This window comes from Theobroma cacao, chromosome 1, assembly GCF_000208745.1.
Source record: "Theobroma cacao cultivar B97-61/B2 chromosome 1, Criollo_cocoa_genome_V2, whole genome shotgun sequence".
NCBI lineage: Eukaryota > Viridiplantae > Streptophyta > Magnoliopsida > Malvales > Malvaceae > Theobroma > Theobroma cacao.
Window position 1 is genome coordinate 31,237,722 of NC_030850.1, and position 13,740 is coordinate 31,251,461.

The 13,740-nt window shown below is 34.2% G+C and overlaps 2 protein-coding genes across 3 annotated transcripts; both read left to right on the forward strand.

Moving 5' to 3' along the window:
• On the forward strand, positions 725-9,015 carry LOC18613559 (DExH-box ATP-dependent RNA helicase DExH8). Its single transcript, XM_007050856.2, has 14 exons — positions 725-1,195; positions 2,124-2,301; positions 2,903-3,076; positions 3,228-3,375; positions 3,772-4,086; positions 4,414-4,560; positions 4,633-4,813; positions 5,130-5,410; positions 5,499-5,621; positions 5,702-5,846; positions 6,087-6,355; positions 6,430-6,624; positions 7,815-8,342; positions 8,562-9,015. Exons 1-14 carry the CDS (start codon positions 1,033-1,035, stop codon positions 8,781-8,783), a joined length of 3,069 nt encoding a protein of 1,022 aa, XP_007050918.2. The 5' UTR covers positions 725-1,032; the 3' UTR covers positions 8,784-9,015.
• LOC18613560 lies at positions 11,414-13,697 on the forward strand. 2 transcript variants are annotated; one of them, XM_007050857.2, is made up of 2 exons: positions 11,414-12,450; positions 13,281-13,697. In XM_007050857.2, the coding sequence occupies exons 1-2, from the start codon at positions 11,751-11,753 to the stop codon at positions 13,394-13,396; spliced, it is 816 nt and encodes a 271-aa protein (XP_007050919.1). In that variant the 5' UTR covers positions 11,414-11,750; the 3' UTR covers positions 13,397-13,697. The 2 variants fall into 2 exon arrangements, with proteins under 2 accessions (XP_007050919.1, XP_007050920.1); XM_007050858.2 differs by having other exon boundaries at positions 11,415-12,450; positions 13,284-13,697.

The following is a 13,740-nucleotide window of genomic DNA, read 5'->3' on the forward strand; positions in this document are numbered from 1 at the left end:
AGCATATAAGCAAAGTAATTATTAAAATGTAAAAAAGATAACATTACAACATTTGATTTATAAGTATTTTGTTAGAAATGTAATATCAATTCAGAATTATCTTTATTTATTCAAATGCAAGTTTAATATACTTGTATTTTTTAATTGTTAATTTTTATATAATATAATCTCTTAAATATATTTTTAATGTCATATATTTCATTTTCATTTTTTATTATAATCTTATATATTTTATTTTAATTTTTTTCTTTTAAAGATAATATAAATTTTATTAAAAATCACCATGGCTACTGAGAGTAATAAAGAGATATCTCTCGAAATCTATATAAAAAAAACAAATTATAACATTATAAAATATTTTTAATAAAGTAACAAAATTGAAGAGTAAAAATCTCTTTAATAACATTACAGAATATAATACAATTTGATTACATTAATTTTAAACTGCAATCACATTATATCCATTAACCATAATATAATTACATTACAATTTTACATTATAATAATTTATTATAAAATAAATATTATAATATAATTTAATTAAATATATTAAAAAAATGCTCCTCCTTTCCTTATACAACGTTACCTTAAATCATTGGACCCGCTTTGATTCCCAAAACGTAAAGACGCGGCCCACTTCGCTTCTAACGTGCGCACCAAGGAGTAGAGCTTTTTTCACGCGAGATTTCCCCATCATCTCCTATTTCTCAACGCCAGCGAGCCATTGGACGGATCAACAACCGTCAAACATCAAAGTGACCAAATTTTGACTTAGGGTCAATGTCCGTACTTCTGTTCACGATCTTACTACAAACGTCATTCCCTGATTACCGCTCTCCTTGAAAATGGACTAACAAGCTCGAGGGCGGGAGAGTCATACTTCAGCCAGAAGGCAACGGAAGGGTACACTTTTTCCACATTCCACCTCTATAACAAGGAAACAAAAAACAGAAGGCAAAAGCGAAAGCAGTAGTACAGGCAGAAGAAGAAAATACAAAGAAAAAAAGAAGGGCGATTCCGAAACGTCAAACAATGGCGTCACCATCGTCTCCAACGGCATCGTGTAGCTCTTCGTATTCGTCATCATTTCCGTCCTCCAAGTTCTCGTCTCTCCCCGTGATGGCGCTCAAGGAGAGAATCGTCGAGAAAATACTTGAGAATCGCGTCACTCTCATCGTCGGCGAAACCGGCTGCGGTACTACTTCTGTTCTTCACCGTTTTACGTTAAATTTGTTTCTCCCCTTTTCCCGACAGTTGAAGTTGCCGTTTGACTAACTTACTAAGGCCGTGTTTGGTTGCTGATCACGTTGATGGAAAGAATAAAGTTCTTTCTTGTTAATATGGTGATTGGAGAAATTGTTGATTGCCTTATCGAACTTGCTTTTCACTTCTTTCATATCGTTTTTATTCTTTGTGCTTTGATGGCTTTGAGTGTAGAAAAAGCGATTTATATGATTGCCTTTTCCTTCTTGGTTTAATTTTCTGTTTGGTTGGTGGTGAGCTTAAGAAAAGAATCCGTATTAAATCATTAATCCTCCTTGCAACCCTGTTTGGATGTCAATATTACTTCTGTTGCGCATGAGTAAAATGAAAAATTCAAGGGAGCAAGTTGCTTCACCTAAGTCAAAACCATCTGTTTGGTTCAGTCGAATGGAGTTTTCCGCAGTCCAGATATATTACAATGCTTACTCGTTTGTTTCTGCTCTTTTTCATTCGGTTTTAAGACAGATTGAAAGCTGGGATTCCTTTGAAATGGAGTTACATGCTCTTCGACTTCTTTCAAAAACAAAATCGCTTACTCGCTTGATTTGCAACCAACATTAAATTGAATAATAGCTGGTTGATTTGCAAAAACTTTGTTCTTTGGTCAAGTCATAGTGTATGAATTTAAAGATCTGTTGCAATAAAAGTTTGAGGTGTTGTTGCTTGTACCTCTTTAAATTATATAGTGATTAATCCATTTATCTACTTATACTGGAGAAGAATAGTTAGCTTTGTTTCTTTCCTCTATGATGTCAATTCTATCTCTACAGATGAGTATGCCATTTGTTCGATTCTGATCTAATTATATTCTTTTTAGTAGCTAATGTCTTTTTTCTTTTTTATTTTTCTTCTATAACAAGGGAAAAGCTCTCAGGTTCCACAATTCCTGTTGGAGAAAAACGTCACTCCTGTTTTATGCTCACAGCCAAGGAGATTTGCTGTTGTAGCAGTTGCCAAAATGGTTGCAAAAGCTCGAAATTCTGAACTGGGTGACGAGGTTGGATACCATATAGGTCATTCAAAGCTTCTATCATCTAGGTATTTTGTAGTCAATAAACTAATTATGCATGGTAGGCTGGTAGCTAAAATGTTACTACTAATTTTCACCATTTATTTAGCAAGAAGGGCTTTTCATTGTCTTCATTTAAAAAAAAAAAATTTATAAGCAAGAGAGGGCTTATCTTTGAACCTTAGTCAGCCAAGGGGTCATAAGAGATATTATAAACTAATTGCTAATCTTAAAAGATATTATCACCTTTAATGGTATTTTATTGATTCTTATTCTCATAAATTTGAAGTATAACAAATCTACTCTGCAATACATAAATTATTGTCAAAAGATGAGTCCACATTACCCTTTGGTGCTTCTGCAGAGTGATTTTAGTTGACTATGACTTGCAGTAGTTCACAGAGTTAGCATCAACTTTGCTTTATCCTTTTGATTGGTGTTGAGATACACCTCGTTGCTACTGTCCCTCCACCTCTGTCTCGTTCTTTTTTCCTCCCTCCATGACAGTGTAAAATATTTGCAGTACATACAACCTGCTTCAATTTCTGCAGCCACTTCTTGGCATTCTCGTTTACTTCTGTCAGAATCTATTTTATACTTTTGAGTTCATTTCCTTTTCATTTTTCACAGATCAAAGATTGTTTTCAAAACTGCTGGAGTTTTGTTGGATGAATTGCGAGATAAGGGGTTCCATGCGCTTAAGTACAAGGTTATTATTCTTGATGAAGTGCATGAAAGATCTATTGAGTCCGATCTTGTTCTTGTTTGCGTGAAGCAATTTCTGCTGAAGAACAAAAACCTGAGGTTAACATCTTCTTTCAGTTTCATGTTTTATTTTCCTGATATTTAAATATTCCATTAATCTGTTCTTTTCCAGCTAACATGGACTTGGGCAATGCTTTACTATCATTCAACAGTTTTCTCAATCTCAATGATAAATGTGTCAATTCCCCAGGGTGGTGTTGATGTCTGCAACTGCTGATATTGGAAGATACAGGGATTACTTCAAGGACCTTGGTAGAGGTGAAAGAGTTGAGGTGCTGGGAATTCCGAGCTCAAACAGGAAAGACATTTTCCAGCGACAAGTTTCATATCTTGAGCAGGTCAGCTGATTTTGAAAGTTTTTGAGGGATCTCAAACCTGTTCATTGAGAGATAGATGGCTTGATGATGCATCTTTGATAATGCTACAATGAAAATTTACTTTTCATGAAGTACTAGAGGTGGTGTTAAACAATAATCACAAGCTTAAGGAAAGCAGCTTTTACTGTGCAAAGCTTTTGAATATATCATGAAAAGATGAGGTGGCTGATATCTTGATTTGGTCTAAAATGATATTTGGCCTTGTTAAATGTGATAGTAACTGAGATTTGGATTTCTTGGATATGTCAGAGGCATTTCCAGAGGTTTCAAGAGTATATAAACTTATGAATCATGATGTTGAAGCCATTCCTTGCATAGATATCTTGATCCTTGATTGTGTTACCTCTTTTTTAACAGGTGACTGAGTTACTCGGAATCAGTTCAGAGTTAATAAGTTCAAGATATTGTTCTGGTCCTTGCCCTTCCATGGCAGATGCTGAAATTAAGCCTGAAGTGCATAAACTTATCCATCAATTAGTGTTGTACATCCATGAAAATGAGCCAGATATTGAAAAGAGCATTTTGGTTTTTCTTCCAACATACTATGCCCTTGAGCAGCAATGGTACCTTCTGCAGCCATTTAGTTCATCCTTTAAGGTTCACATTTTACATCGTAGTGTTGACACTGAACAAGCTCTTATGGCTATGAAAATCTGGAAATCGCATCGTAAGGTATACTTTTAACCAGTCTTCCCTCTTTTAACCTAATTATGACTGCCTATATATCATGGTTGAACTTGTAAAATATTGATTATGCCCATGCATCTTAAAGCATTATCCTTTAATTGCTTTCTCATTTCTGAGCAGGTTCTCTAAAAGATATGATTGTTTGCAGTTAAGCAGCGAATTTAGTTTGGTTCATAGGTTGTGTATGCAATTGACTTTTATTAATTTCTGCATCTATCAATAGCTGCCACCTCTTTCTTCTTCAAGGTTCATATCTTGTTTTGTTTTTGTGGATATTTGGCCAAAAAAAAACAAACAAACTATTTTACACAGGTAATACTGGCCACAAATATTGCAGAATCATCTGTGACAATACCCAAAGTGGCATTTGTTATTGATTCATGCCGGTCTTTAGAAGTCTTTTGGGACACTGCTCGAAGAAAGGATTCAACACAGCTTGTTTGGGTTTCTAACTCTCAGGTATTGAAAGAATTTTTGATGGTTGATGTTCTTTCTTATATTTTAGATCCTAATTTTCACATGATTTTATAGGCTGAGCAGCGGAGAGGTAGAACTGGTCGTACTTGTGATGGCCATGTATATCGGTTGGTTACACAATCATTTTTTAGCAAACTTGAGGATTATGAGCGTCCAGCTATATTGAAGTTGTCATTGAGGCAGCAAGTGCTTCAGATTTGCTGTGCTGAATCCAGAGTTATTAATGATCCCAAAGGTGTGGTTTTATGATTTTGATTGTAACATAAAAAGTTCTACCATTAATTATTATGTAGGTTTAGAATTCCTTTTATGATTTTGAATGTCAAGAGACAAATTGTGTATTTTTTAATTGAGAGAGAATGTTTTGAGCCTGCATTGTGAAAGTTTGTCCTATCCATATTTGACTTCAGTCTCCCTAGAAAGTTGGGATAGCATATGCAAAGTACTACTTGCTTGTTAATGACCTACACTTATGTATGCACTGATTTATATTGCTTATTTACATTGACGAAAGTTAAATGGGGCTCTAATTTCTGGTTTATTGGGGTTAGCTTTGTTGCAGAAGGCTCTGGACCCTCCAGATCCAGAAGTTGTGGAAGATGCATTGAATTTGCTAGCTCATGTGAAAGCAGTAGAAAAAAAATCACCAAGGGGCCGTTATGAGCCCACATTTTATGGACGGCTGCTTGCCAGTTTCTCATTGTCCTTTGATGCATCTGTGTTTGTTGTCAAGTTTGGGAAAGTCGGGATGTTGCGCGAAGGCATTCTTCTGGGTATATTGATGGATACTCAACCTCTACCTATTCTTCATCCATTTGGGGGGGAGCATTTGGTACTGCCTATTAAGAACAAAATTTTTGTGTTTTGGGTGCACTTATTTGAATTTTTCTCTTTTTCTGATAAATAGTTTTCTACTTCAGTTTACAGAGCACATAAACTGCTACTTTTGTGAAGATAGTGACAACATTGTCCTAACTGGTCGAAAGGAGGTTGTATTGTTGGGAAACTTATGTGCGTTTCAGTTTTGGCAACGTGTTTTTAAGGTATAGTATGTTCTAACTTGGTTGAGGATTCAACCTTTTTTTTTTGCATTTATGATGTAAAGTGTTGCCTTTCTCTGAAGGATAAACACCGTCTTGAACATTTGAAACAACTGGTGAAGTTTGATGAAATGAAAGCTGCAACATTATTGCTGCCCAAGCTTGAGGAAGAATGGTGCTCTTTCCATCATCTTGTGCAGTCATCACTGCACCATGTCTCTGAAATGTGTATGAATTTATAAAACTATTACATTTGTGCCTTTTTCTTTTGGTTTTTCACAATAATCTTGTGTGATTGCTTCTAGTTATGTCTATGAACATTAATGGTCCAAGTTACAATGCTAGCCTTGTTTTTCTCTCTCTCTCTCTCTCTCTCACACACACACACACAAAATATAGAATTTCAGTGGTTTCTTAACATTATCTTTTAGAAGTGTCTTCTCAAATTTGAACATCTTTCTTTTTCAGATGAAGACATACAAAACTCCGTGCACTGTTTCCGGCCTAACTTTCTGGCTGCATCCGATGGCATACCAACCTACTATTCTCCTTATGAATTTGGACACACTTGCCTTCTTCAATGTCAGCCACAGGGAGAAACCGATGCACTTTCTTCGAGTGATGAACAGCTTGAGCAATCTTTTGAAACAAGGAAATGTGTTGCTGTGCCATTTGTTGCTTCTGATCACTTCCATACCAATGATGTGGCTAAAAATTTGGCAAATGCTATCAAGGAGGTACTATTTTTGGTATGTCATGCATGCATCACCTTTGGGCGTATTAGTTGATCTTTTCTTGTTACGTTCAACAGATAAGAGTTCAATATGCGGGAGACATTTCTGGTAATCACCAGGCAATTATCGGTGACTATGATTCTCATGTCAATGGGGGGACTCCTCTGTGTGTTTATTTTGTCAATGGACATTGCAACAGGGGTAGTCTCTGCGGATTTTCTCATTCACTCCAAGCAAAAAAACCAGCTTGCAAATTCTTTTTCTCTCTGCAGGTAACTTCCTGTTGCTCTAGTTCTTGAAAATGTTATTTTTGGTCCTTGACACCACTATATATGTTGCTACTTTCCTCTGGGGCTAGTTGAAACCGACTGGATCCCCATCACCTTGAGGTGCCAACCCCAGCTTACTGGTGATTATGCACATCATATTGTGAGGTAATTGTGGAAAGGTAAATGTTAAAGATGGGAGGATACTTTCTTATATTTATGTAGCCGCAAACCTTGTTATCTTCATTGAAACAGTCTGGGGATGGAAGGGTGGAATATTTGGTTGATACTTATATAGCCTTCAACATTTTAGTTTTGACGGTGATCATGTGCATGATGATATACAATCTAGCCTGGTGCCTGCTTGCAGTTTTTATGGTAATATGTTAGCTGTATAGTTAGTATCTATTACTGTTTAAAGTTGCCTTTATGAATTAACTATTTGATGTTAAAAGAAATGGAAAAGAATAACTATAAGTTCTTTTATAGTTTTGAAGTTTAACCATTTGCAATAGCTGCTTATAACCCCAGTTCTACTTGGATGATTTTAGTCTGATGACATCGGATGCAGTCAGGAAGAATCATGTAGAAAATTTCCTGGCCCCATGTACTAACTAGTTTGGGTACCTTTTTAAGTTGATAGATGCAGATCATTCTTTCAGCACATAATGAATTCAGGGACACTGTTTGATGGAACTCAATTTTTGGGGTCCTGGGCTTTTTATTTAGTATTCTTCAATGATACTTTAAATGCATTGCCTTTGCCAGTGGGGGATGGTATATTGAAGTAATTGATGTTATAACTAAGAATCAGGGCATAATATTAGTTTTTTAAGCAATGCAATATAATTTCAATGATGGCAATAGCTAACTGCTTTTAGTGAAGTTGATAGTAGAAGTTAAATGCTGCTTTTGAGGTTGCAATTCATTTGCTTGGTGAGTTTTTGGACATTAATCAGCATGCCTCAATTTATGTTGTTGGCCCCGTGTGCATGACAACTCAATCAATAGCAGCAACTGGTAGAATTCATATGTGCCTTAGCAGGCAGCCATAGGGTTCCTATTGTGAATATTTACGTATCTGTAGGATAAGCTTTTACGTTTTACTGATATTTTTTCCTTCTGAATTGCTTCCAAAGCAAAAATTTATTTATCCAGAGTGTATGGTTTCTTAATACTGTGAAAGTGGGTTGCAGGGTTGTAGGAATGGACATTTGTGTTTCTTCTCTCATGATTCTTATCAGTCAGTCTCATCATATAGCTCAGACGTATGTCTGCCAGAAGATGAGCATGCTGATGCATCATCTCTTCTACGATTATTACCAACATCTTCCAATGGATGCATCCTTTTGTTGGATGACACTAATATGCATTTCACCTCAAATCTTGCTAACCACTGCGATCCATCAAGAATTATCTCCACTACATCTCTGACAGAAACATACATAACTGACCCATCACTGACTGGTGTTAGAATCCTATGGGGGCTGCACCATCCCTACCAGACCATCATTTCCTATACAGGGGAGAACCCAATTCCATGGAATGAAGTCAAGCTTGTGCTGTGGTTTCCTTATCTGGATGGGTATGCTGAAGATTTGGATACGCAGAAAATTCTTGTACAGAACTTTTTTGAGTATCTGGCTATCCGAGTATTGAGTGATGCCCTGTTTGAGGTTAAAGTAATCCTTGCCATGAACAACATCAAATTTTCACAGCTACAGGTAATGGCCATTTGCTATACTAATGTTATGCTCTTGCAATTTACCTGGAAAACAAAGTGATCATTGAGTTTGACATATCTCAGTTTTCATTTGCATGGTCACATGATCACACACACACATTATATATATATATATATATATATATATATATATATATATATTATATAATCAACAGAGGTTTTATTGTTGTACATGTTTTAAGGTATCCTATTGTTTCAGGTTGAAAAGTTGGCAAGAGAGAGCTTCTTCTTCCTTACTGAGTCATTTCCATTTGATCAAACGAGCTTTGGGGAGTTGTTGGATACAGTCACACTTAACAAGCCAATGTTGGCATCGAGGTCTATCTCATATGTGTTTGACCTGCACCCACCTAGTGATATCCAGTTTGGTGACTATGCTTCTGTGCTTCACAAACATCTGCATGACCGGAAAACATCTTGAAAATTCATGGTTTCTGTCTGCAATGAGTTCTAAGGATTTTGCTCGTAAATATCGCTAATTATATAGTCATTTACAATTGCCATTCATCCTAGTACTCAATATATATATATATATATATATGTTTTATTTATAGACTTTGCTTATTAAGCATTTGTTGAAGAAATACGAGTATTTGTAATTAATGTTTTAAAATTAATCATATTCACAATAAAAAAATTACATATAATGTGAATATTTCTTTGAAATAACCTATTAACAAGTGATGAGAAGGAGAGCAATGGTCTGTGTGTTTTAAAACTGATAGGAAATTTATGACAGTTCGCTCTCTACAAACTCGGCATAAGAAAAAACAAAGGAAAAGGAGGAATGTTTATGGAAGTTATATATCGTCTTTGGTCAACACAATGATGCCGTTTGTTCGCCTGTCTCCTTCTCAAGGCAAGTTCGTGTAGTTTCTCCAATCTCACGTTTATTTATAAATGGGAAATGATCAAAAGATTTATTTAGTCTTTATCTAATTTAATTTTTGTATTTAAAATTAAAGTTATTTTAATTTTTTTTTTTTAATTTTATCCGTTTCCTTAACAACATTTCATTTTATCGTTAAAAGAGATAACATCAATGATGACATTAACACTGTCATGGTACTTTTTGATGACATGGTGTTGTGACGATGACGTGACATATTACGTGACACCAACGTGATAACATAACAATGTCATGTGACACTAATGTGATGATGTGGCAATATTAATTTATGTTGACATGTTAATGTTACGTGACATATCAAAAAAAATTTAAAATAAAAAATTTGTCACATCATAATAACTAAATTAAACAAAATTAAAATATTGAGAAACTAAATTAAAAAATATTTAAAAAATATAAATTTTTAAATAAATTATTGATATAGTAATTAATAAACTAAATATTTAAGTATAAAAGATTTATGGTGTTAAAAAATATATATAAATATTTTCTTACTTGATTATTTAATTCTATAATATATATATTAATTTATCTTTTTATAAAAATTAAATTTGAATTTTTCTTTTATAAAAAAATTTTAAAAAAATTTCATACTTAAAGTCAAATTTAAATGAATAACTTGCATTACGTTATAATAAAATAATATAAAATGACTAAATAAATTCTTTTTTCTTTTATTTATAATAGTATAAAAATTTAAAATTTATTTAATTTATTTTTAATTTAAATTGAACTCAAATTAGCAAAATAGGTTAATTTAGTTTTTTTTAAATTAAAGAACAGAGATATGGAGTTTACGATAATTATAAAAATAATTCTTCATTCTAACTTGCTTAATTTGAATATGACAAATCTCTTATTACAATTATAGAATCTGAGTTTCACCTTTCAATTATTTATTTATTTTTTATGTTTTTATTTTATTTAATATTTCAAGTTATATTTTTAAAATTGAAATTTCCTAAATTAAAGACTACATTTATGGTTGATAAAGTTAAATATAACTATAAATATTTATACAATTTTATTTTATTAATAATTTTTTTTGTAAATCCAAATTAATAATATAAATTTAAATTTAGTAGAATTTCATTGTGGTATTTGAATTTAAATAAAATTGTTTTATAAGAAACTTAAAGTAAATTTAAATAAATGGTAAATTGGGTAAGAGTTGAATAATTTCAAAATAATGGGTATTTGTAAATTGTGAAAGTTGTAACCAAATTAAGTTATTTTATTAATTTGAGTTCAGCTCAAGTTAAAAATTAAGTTAAATAAATTTTAAATTTTTATACTATTATAAATAGAAGAAAAAAATTTATTTAGTTATTTTATATTATTTTATTATAATGTAATGTAAGTTATTCATCTAAATTTGACTTTAAGTATAAAATTTTTTTTATAGAAAGAGAATTTAAACTTAATTTTTGTAAAAAAAAAATTAATGTAAATATTCTATAATCAAATAATCAAGTAAGAAAATATTTATATATATTTTTTAATATCATAAATCTTTTACAATTACGTATCTAGTTTATTAATAAGTATATCAATAATCTCCTTAAAATTTTATATTTTTTAAGTATTTTTTTTTAATTTAGTCTCTCAATATTTCAATTTTGTACAATTTAATCTTTGTATAATATATATTTTTTTCAATTTAATCTGTATAACGTGTCATAATTTTTTATTTAAAAATTTGTTATTAATCTACCACGTAGTATTGATATGTCAGCATATCAGTATCAAGTCAGCATATCAATGCCACATGGCATGTCACGTCCTCGCGTGGATGTCACATGTCATGCCTACCACATCAACGTTGATGTAATCGCTAATATCATATTCTTTAACGATAAAATTAAATATCATTAGAATGAGTAATTAAATTAAAAAACTATATTACTTTAGTTTTTAATATAAAAATTAAATTAAATAAAATTAGAATATACAAGTACTGAATAATTCTTTTGATCAACGGGAAATATAAGAATTTGGGCCAATGCTCTTGCTGGAGCTGAGCTGGTGGGCCGTGGGGTCATCATATCAGCATATGGATTTACCAGTTTTCCTGAATGACACGTGCTCCCAAAGGAGGGCGAGAGCTCAAATTTACATACTCTCAAAGAGTGGGGTATTCTTAATTTTGTAACGAGTACTAATGAAATCTCTAGAATGTAGCACGCAGACGGCAGATCAGCTCCCAAATGAGGGCGAGAGCTCAAATATACGTACTCCCAAATACTTCTTTAAGTCCTAAACCACCACCGTCTCTAGTTATTATAGTCATCTAAGCTCAAAATCTTGGGCTTCAACTCCGTCTCTCTTCAACAGTTCAACCTTAGTAAGTATCTTTCAGAAGAAAACTAAATTTTGTTTTTCAAAAAAAAAAAGTAAATGTGAAAGTTGCTGCTTTTGCGATTGCAAAATCTGGATGTCCAATGTTTAATTTGGAATCCTTTCATTAAAGAATCTCCCATGTCGCACAAGGCTCTAGAACCACGCCACTCAATAGACTCGTGCACGTTCCAGCTCCATTCATGGAGACCTTTCCAGCTCCAACAAACCCTAGACTCCTCCGATCCCCAACAAACCCCGCCTAAACGCGCCTCCACCAATTGCTTCCATTCCAAACGCCCTTGCCTCTCTGATCGCACCACTTCTTTCTCCATCGACCTCTCCAAGCTAACCCTCCTCGACGACGACAACAACAGCAGTTACAACCCAATCGCCGCCAATCCCAAGAGGGGTAGCTTCAGGTTGTTCGCAAGAAAACGCCGCCGCCGCGGGTCGAGGTCGGTGTCGGGTCGGAGCTCCGACCGGAGCGGGACTCGAAGGTGCTGTTCTGTGGGGGCGTCCGCGGCGTATGGGACGTGCTCCGATTTTCCGGTGGCGGTAGGGACGGACTCGAGTGGGGAGCTGTTTGGAAATGGTGCTGATGCTTATTGGGCCTCGGATGTGAGCGAGGCCCGAAATTCGAGGAGGGAAAGAGGGGATGGTGGGAGTGGAGAGAAGGAGAGCTTAGGGGGGCAATTTGGGGGTTTTGATGCTCAAGGGAATGAATCTGGGTATGGGAGTGAGCCTGGGTATCGTGGGGATGGAGAGTTTGGGTACGGGGACGAGGTTGATGAGGAAGAAGAGGATGCTCGCTTGTTGTTTTGGGGGCATCACTTTGGAGGTATCGTTAATGTTGTTGTTGTTTTTTTTTTTTCGTATTATTTTGATAATTGATGCTCATTTTGTACTTCTTAATAAGTTTCTGGGGAAATCTGGGAATTTTCTGGAAAATGCAGTTAACTATTAGGCATTGATGATATTTGGATTGAGGTTTTTTGTTGGCATAATTGTAGCAATGCTAGTTTTTTATTGTTTCTTTTTCTTTTAGTTATGTTTTCTCATGGCAGTGTGGTCCAAGTGTAAGCGTTTTAGTCTTTTAGACAGTGCTATAAGTGGCAATAATAAGTATGAATATTTGAGAACGTACACGGATTTAACTTATCTAACTAACAAGAGTAAATTTACTGGAGTTAGTTCTGCTGGAGTTTTCTCCTCTTTATTAGTTGACATTATGGATTCATGGTTTCAATAAAATGAAGAGACATACTTCAAGTGAGCTTGAGTAGAAAATTGCTATGGATAAGCATCAAGCATTTGGATCAGCTAAGTATGCAACACAATAAATTTAGTTTGAAGAGGACAAATTTGCAGCTAGAAGGTTCATATACGTTTCTTTCTTCTCCATGTTATAGAAAATTGTCAATTATGTATATTGTTGGGAAGCATTGTGGCCTTTGTCTGCAAACAATTGGAAGGACCAGATGGCCAACCATTTCTTGTGGTGTTTGTCAATTTGAGTTGTGGTGGTCCTGTGATCTTGTTAGATGAAGATTGTGGTGTGGCTCAAGTGGCAATTAATTTTGAAGTTAAAATTTGCAGAAGCCATATCTCCCTTTGCCTTACTTTTGCGGTTGCTTGTTGATTCATGAACTGAATGTCTTTTCCTTGCAGCAGATACAGATTCTAAAATGGAGATGGTTGGGGAAAACACTTTTTCTGATCAGAAAGCCCATCATAGATGCCGCCGCAAAAAACATGATTATAGAATGGTTGATTCCGTGAGGTAAATGTCCAGTTATAAAATATTGGCATACTCCTTTATTCCAGCTTGTCACTGTTTATACAGTGGGCAAGGATTTGTTGGCTTCTAGATTGCCACTTGAGAGCTATTACAATATGTCAATTACTATGCAGCCTTGTGCAGTTGAAAATTTTTTGACATTCTTCAGGGTCTCTGCGCAGATGCTATTATGCAGTATTCTATAAATTAAGCATAAAAGATTTTGGATGTTGTGTATTAACATTGTAACATGTTATTGTAAGAAAGCAATGTAAAATGTGCTATTGAGATTCATGTTTTGTTCCTTACTTGGGTTGAAGTTCCGATCTGAAGGTTACTTATAACTCTTTT

Coding starts and splice junctions, on each gene's coding strand:
- LOC18613559 (XM_007050856.2), top strand. CDS start 1,033: ATGGCGTCACCATCGTCTCCAACGGCATCGTGTAGCTCTTCGTATTCG. Junction 4,087..4,413: donor TCTGGAAATCGCATCGTAAG/GTATACTTTTAA, acceptor TATTTTACACAG/GTAATACTGGCCACAAATAT. Junction 8,343..8,561: donor TCAAATTTTCACAGCTACAG/GTAATGGCCATT, acceptor CTATTGTTTCAG/GTTGAAAAGTTGGCAAGAGA.
- LOC18613560 (XM_007050857.2), top strand. CDS start 11,751: ATGTCGCACAAGGCTCTAGAACCACGCCACTCAATAGACTCGTGCACG. Junction 12,451..13,280: donor TTGGGGGCATCACTTTGGAG/GTATCGTTAATG, acceptor TTTTCCTTGCAG/CAGATACAGATTCTAAAATG.